General features: G+C 42.0%; 1 protein-coding gene across 3 annotated transcripts in view; it reads right to left on the minus strand.

The window, feature by feature from the left end:
* ORC5 (origin recognition complex subunit 5) overlaps positions 1-5,937 on the minus strand; it is a 69,724-nt gene extending 63,787 nt beyond the window's left edge. For 2 of the 3 annotated variants that reach the window (XM_074538847.1, XM_005482648.3), the window contains exons 1-3: positions 5,759-5,909; positions 2,913-3,098; positions 1,515-1,607 (exon numbers count right to left, since the gene is read on the minus strand). In XM_074538847.1, coding sequence (XP_074394948.1) covers positions 1,515-1,607; positions 2,913-3,023 — 204 coding nt within the window. In that variant the 5' untranslated portion in view covers positions 3,024-3,098; positions 5,759-5,909. Of the gene's footprint in view, positions 1-1,514; positions 1,608-2,912; positions 3,099-5,758 lie in introns of all 3 variants that reach the window. The other variant, XM_074538849.1, reaches the window with a different exon arrangement.
* Between the last annotated feature and the right edge of the window lie 657 nt (positions 5,938-6,594).

A 6,594-nucleotide genomic window follows, 5' to 3' on the forward strand; every position in this document is an offset into this window, starting at 1 on the left:
CAAAGAAATTTAGACAACTGTAAGACATTACAGTATCATAAAATGGTTTATTATGAATTACAGTGTCTAGAAAGCACAGACATCTCAAAGGATGTAATCTCCCCAGCACACTCCCCACAACTACTGTGAATGTTTTTGACTTTCAAAGACAAATGATAAAGTGTAAGCTTCTGTACCAAACTCATGTCATCAGCATGACTGTGCAGAACATTTTCAGAAAACCAGATCTTTCCAAGCAAATAGTGAGTGAAAAAAACAGAATATGAGATATATTACACACATAACTTTAGTAATATTGAAAATCTATAGTCATTTGTCTTTAAATAGAAGGCACTATAACCCATAAAATATCAATGGTCAAACCTACCTAAGGCAAAAATAGATAAGCTATGTCTTAAAAATAGGGTTGCTAGAAAATTATCTGCACAACTCCATAATCTCTGGTAAGGCAGATGCTCTTTTTCACGCTGAGCATTAAAACCTCTGGAAAACATTAGTCACTGGGATGCAGGAATGTGGTTGTCTATAAAAAAAACCCCAAAAAATCCAGGTACTTCATTCCAGTCTTCCTACTGAAAATACAATATGATTCAGCAGCTGTGGGGAAGTGTGGGTACACGCTGGCAATCCACTCACACAGCATGTAATAAAAAGCTTTCTATGATTCTGAACACCATTAAAAGGAAAGGGCTACATCACCAAAAAGCAAAAAGCAGCTACTCCAAGTGCTGCACCTCCATAGCAGCAGGAAAGCTGGGTGCCTCAGATGTGATTCACACCACCACAGCACACAGGAGACACCCACATGTGGCACAAGAAGGGCTGCAGGGAGAGCTGCTCAGACCAGCACTTCCCAGGGCCTGGCCACACCTCTGGATATGGTGCAAGAGGTCAGCTCAGTAGGCAACCCCTGCCTTCCACTGCTCTCCCTCTGCAGAATTGTTAATCAAGGGGGTTTCTGCACAAAACCTGCAGATAAAGTGATAAGCTCACTCTGGACAAGCTGTAAGTATCAGAGCTATAGAAACACACCAGTAGAAATTAATGGTTTTGGCATGAAATGAGTACCTGTCATTGGATTTAAATCCCTGAATTTCATGTCTGACAAAGACAGAGATATTAACAGATCTAGATGGAAATTTCTGTAATGACATCCTTGAACTTAGGAGGACTTTAAAACATGTTTTGGAAAAAAATTAAAACAAGGAGTCAATGGAGCTACTTCAGGCTAAGTCTTGGCAACAAGATGAACAATATTTGCCTCCTTCCTTATCTTTTTTAAGCTTTCTTTAAAAAGTTATTATAATTTATATTATGTCTCAGTATGCACAGTTTCATTTTATCCTAAGTGGGCCTAGTGAGCAGAGTGATGCACTCATGACACAGTAAGTGGAGGAGAAGAATCAGGAAGGCAGAAATGGTCGAGGAAACAAACCATTTTGAGAAAGTAGAGGCTATTTTGAGGAACCATGGTTATAAACTGTAAATTCAATATCCTTCATGACCATTCTTACCTGTAAGGTAGTTAGAAGAGTTTTCATCACATATGTTTTTCCACTAGATGTGTGTCCATAGATAAAGATGGATGGAAAACTAAACTGCTGACGCTAAGGGGGAAAAAAAAAGTTGTTGTTGTTTCAATTCTTCTTCTTTTCATTCAACAGATAAAAGATTTAACAATGAACTTTCCCCCTGAAAGAAAAGTTATCTCCTAAGTGAAGCATTAAATACAAAATACAGCAATTGCTATAGAATCAGCAAGATCAAGTTTTATGTTAGATCTTTGCTGAAATGCTGGGGGTAAGTTGCAAGAATCAGGTATCACATAACTGCCAATGAAACTGCTCCAACAAACAACAAAAACAAACACACAGTGGGCTTTTCATTCAAATTAGTCAACTGAAACAAAACCTTGGCAAGCACAAACTGCAAGCCATACATTCCCCTAGCTTCTGCAAACATGTCAAATGGCCTCTCTTTTCATTAGGACCAAACAGAAAATAATTAAATGGTGTGAAGGAGGAGATGGTAAAGCTTGCTCTTCTTTCACAAGGTAGTATAATCTGACAGGTTTTCACACAGATGAAAATTAAACCACAAGTTTTTGTTTTAATTTCTAAGAATATAAGTATATTGACTTAAAAATGAATACAAAAATAAAATTGACACTTTTAATGAAAAATAATAGTCAGTTTAGGCAAGATGAAACACTCTTGTGCAAGACATGCAGGTTTGAGTATCTGTACATTGATCAAGAATTGATCTATTTTTAAGAAGAGTTGTTGCCACTATGCTTGTAACATACATAAAACTTGAATACTGTAATTTGATGTTACTATTATTAGTATCCATAATTAAAGACAGAAACCAGATACTAATTTCCAGTTTGTTATTGAATGTAAGCAGACATTCTGCAAGCAAACTGCTTATAAGCTTGCAGATAAAAATCCCCATTACTTTTTACCACAGCTTTGTGATGCAGTAACAGAATCATTTAACAAGCCAGTGGTTTCTAACTCTTACAACCAGCCTCAAAACTACTAAGAATCAGAACAATTTAGTGTATTTAGAATTCAGACACTTAGATTAGATTTAAAGGTCAAAACCAAACAGAGTATCTACACTGACACTGAAAAAAATTACCCCAGAACTTTAGGTCTAGGAGGAAGAGACTCACTGGCTGGTAATAACTGGCAAAATCAGAATTCAGAGAGACAGAGACACAAATAGCTCAAGACATCCTTTAACCTTCCAACACTAATGTTAAAGACGGTAACAAAAAATAAAACCTCAACAAAGAGGCAATCAAAGCATGGTCAGTGACATCACAAAAGCACCCTTAAATTTCTGTTCTCCCCCTGAGACACTGGAATGCCTTTGCTCTGGTGAAACACAGAACACAAGGGCACTACCTCGCCAAACAGGGACAGCAACGTGGACACCTGGGACTCCCGGCAGGGCACCAAACCTTCCAGGTGCAGCAGGTCGGCTGCTGGGTACGCTGGGTGCTCCACATTGGGCATTCTGATATTTGATAGTTGGTCACCTAAACATGCACGTCCCTTCTGAGGTGCAGAGACAAATTATCTGGAAAAGATCTGGAAAAGAAAAAGTTTCCATTATCATCTGCTTTCATACACATAAAAGGAAAAGGAACGGGATTTGACAGAAAACCTAAACAGACATTCTAGCTCAAGATAAGGGTGTAACTAAGACAGACTTAAAAGACTTTGGTAAAATTGCACTTAACTATGTAAGGCATTATACAAACATTTCCACACCAGACAAAACCCAAAAAAGCAACTCAAAATGGAAAGGTATAGAGCATGTGAGCAAATCAATACAATAATTATCCTAGTTTAGTTAACTGAGGAATTACACATTCAATTCTGGTTTTATATACATTTAAAACTAGCAAGAGAATAAAAATTAGTAAAGTAGCTTAGTCACAGATCACCACCTGCCTGAACAGCCAATAAACAAGGATTTACAAACAACAGAAAGAGGTAGGACAGAAGGAAAGATAAGGATGACACAGTAATAGATCTCTGGCTGTTAACAGGAATGCCAACCCGCTCTTGAAAGGAGCACAAGCATGTGAGGAAAATCCAACTGATAGCAAAGACTGGAAATACTCCTTAAAAATAGTAGGAGTCCAAAGCAGTTACATAAAACTAATAGTAATGCCAATCTACCTTTTAGACAAGGACTAGATAAGGAAAAGCAAAGGTCTTGTTTGTGTAACACTGGGAAGGCTGAATTGTAGGGACACAATATAGAAAAACACCTCCAAGATATTCTTTGTCTGCACTTCCAAAAGATGGTACCTTTACCTGTTGTGATGCAGACAACGTGCAGAGAGAACTGAAACGACCCCAACAGCTGGGTTCTGACTTTGCCAAACACAACAATCAAAAACAAAGTTCAGAAATTTCACTAAGGCAATAAACACATCAACTGACAGGATTATCTTCATGTTATCCAGATAAAGATAATAAACAAAGCACTCCCAATTGTTTTAAGTGTAAGTATTTACAGACAATACATTATGCTGGTTATAAGTACAACAGCACAGGAAAAAAGTAGTAGGTTAGCAGAAGGAAATCAGGAATTGCAAGGTAAAGGGAAAACAAACTGTTCTGAAAGAAAAATGGAGTAGTGGATTGCACTAACAGGAGAGCTACTGGGGTACAAGGAGGTTTGTAAATATAAATGTATTTCTGGAAATACCTTAAAATAAAGTTCCTTTTGGGACCAATCTCTGGTCAGTATTTCCATAAATAGATTTGAGAAAATATTTTTTCTTTTGTTTTTACACTTTGCCTTCAGTGTCTTCTAAGATAAAAGCTGGGATTGTAGAATCAACAGAAATATAAGTGGAATTAATGAGGAAAAAAAGGATATCCCTGATGACATAAGTAATTCAGTACTTGTATTACACCTGCTTTAAAAGTAGAAAAGTAGTCACATCACACACAAGTACTACAGTTAGATATCAAGAAACTAAGTCAGAAGTAACTTGAAAAATAAGTTTATTTATAAGTCAATCACATATTAAATATTGGAAATCAAAGTAATGCTGCTCTCAGGGGCAAAAAAACCCAAACCCTAATCATATGTATCAGGCAAACTATTTCCTATACACAGAATCACACAATGAGCCTTGGTCCATTTTATCAGCTTTGAATGCATCTGTGCATCTCTCCACTGTATCTATTCAAAATGGAATGAAGACACAAAAAACCAAATAGCTTGATTAAGGTTGCTACCTAAAAATTAGCTAGGTATTTCAAGGACGAAAAGCAAAAAATTATGACAGGAGCTCCTAAAAGCAAGGACAAAAAAGTGGGGGAAAAGTTCTAGAGAAGGCTGGAAAACTTGTGTAAATTTAAGAAAAAAAAGAAAAAAAAAAAAAAAGACAGCCCTTTTTCTCCACTGGCTACATGAGAACAGGGCTTGACTTGTGTCCCAAATGCACCTAAAGCCATAAAGCACTTCAGCTTTCCCAGGCCACTTCCAGGCAAACTTCCCTGGGGAAGCACAAATCGCCTGCTGACTGCAGGGTATCTGCTTCTAACACGCCCCTGCAAACGGCAAATTTCACCAAACATTTCACACATCTCAGCCCATTTTCAGCTTTTATTTCAGGATGAAAACCTGCATCTCTATCGGTTATACGCAGATGTCTTAATCTCCAAGCCCATTCACGAGCTCACAAGAGAAAGGATGCCTCGAGCAACGTGTTCACAAAACAATTCATTTAGATTAAATGCCAATGATAACAAAAGGTAAGTATCAGCCAAAGCTTAAATTCAGGATGTTCCAGCCCTGGGAAAGTTGTATGTGTGCGTCCAGCCAGACCGGGAAGGTGCCAAAATCACTTTTCAGCTGCGACCAAGTACAGCTGTTCAGAGCACAAGTTAAACTTTATGGCGGGACCTCATTGTTTACTAGGACTTCTCTCAACTCACTGGTTCCAAAATATCTACAGCTAGCAGCCTTTCCACACTCTAAGATAAAAAGTGACATACAAAAATGACTGAACTTAGGAGATTAACATGGTTCTGAGCCCTCTCAAGTCCTACAAGCCCCCTGGCCGGCACGAGCGTGCCTTGGCCGAGGGGAACGACGACCCCCGGCCTCCATCCATGGAGCGCGGCTTAAAGGCTCCTTCCGCCACGCGTGTGAGCTTGCGGGTGCTCCCGGCCTAGGGGGCGGCTCAGCCCGCGGCGGGTTTCGCTACCGCACCGATTCCTACCGAGAAAGCGGAACAGAAGCCGGTCTGCCCCTTCTGCTGCTCCCTGCCCTGCGTCCGTCCTTCCTTCCTTCCCGCCTGCCCCGGCTCCTCTCATCGGCTCCTCACCCGCTCCCGCCGCCGCCGCGCGCGCGCCGCTGCCCCGCCTCCTCGGTCCGCGCGCATGCGCCGTGGCCACAGCGGGTCCGCCTGGGGCGGGGCGGCCGTGAGAGGAATCCGCCACTTCCCCCGCCGGCTATCCCGTGGGTTATCCTGTGTTATCCCGCTGGGAGAGCCGCCGGGGCACTCTGCCGTTCACCCAGCCAGGTATCCCACGGGATAACTGGGAGGGCCGCTGGGGCACTCTGCTGCTCACCCAGCCGGTTATCCCACAGGATAGCCTGTTATCCCTCTGGGAGAGCCACCGGGGCACTCTGCCGCTCACCCAGCCGGGTGTCTCATAGCATCTCTCCTGTGTTATCCCACTGGGAGAGCCGCTGGAGCACTCTGCCCCTTACCCAGCCGGGTATCCCGCAGGATAGCCTGTGCTATCCCGCTGGGAGAGCCGCTGGGGCACTCTGCCCTTTACCTAGCTGGGTATCCCACGGGATAGCCCTGTGTTATCCCGCCGGGGCACTCTGTCGCTCACTCAGCCGGGTGTCCCACAGGATCTCCTGGGTTATCCCACTGGGAGAGGCGCCCGGGCGCTCTGCCGCTGCGGGAGCCCCAGGGCTGAGCCATTTCTCCCACAGGGACAGGCTTGAGGGTGTTGCAAAATGCGAAACGTGTAAACTTTTCTTTCTTTGATCTTTGCATACTTTGAAATCCACTCAACAAGAAGGGAGAATTAATCCGTGAAA

This window comes from Zonotrichia albicollis, chromosome 4 (genome assembly GCF_047830755.1).
Source record: "Zonotrichia albicollis isolate bZonAlb1 chromosome 4, bZonAlb1.hap1, whole genome shotgun sequence".
Lineage (NCBI taxonomy): Eukaryota > Metazoa > Chordata > Aves > Passeriformes > Passerellidae > Zonotrichia > Zonotrichia albicollis.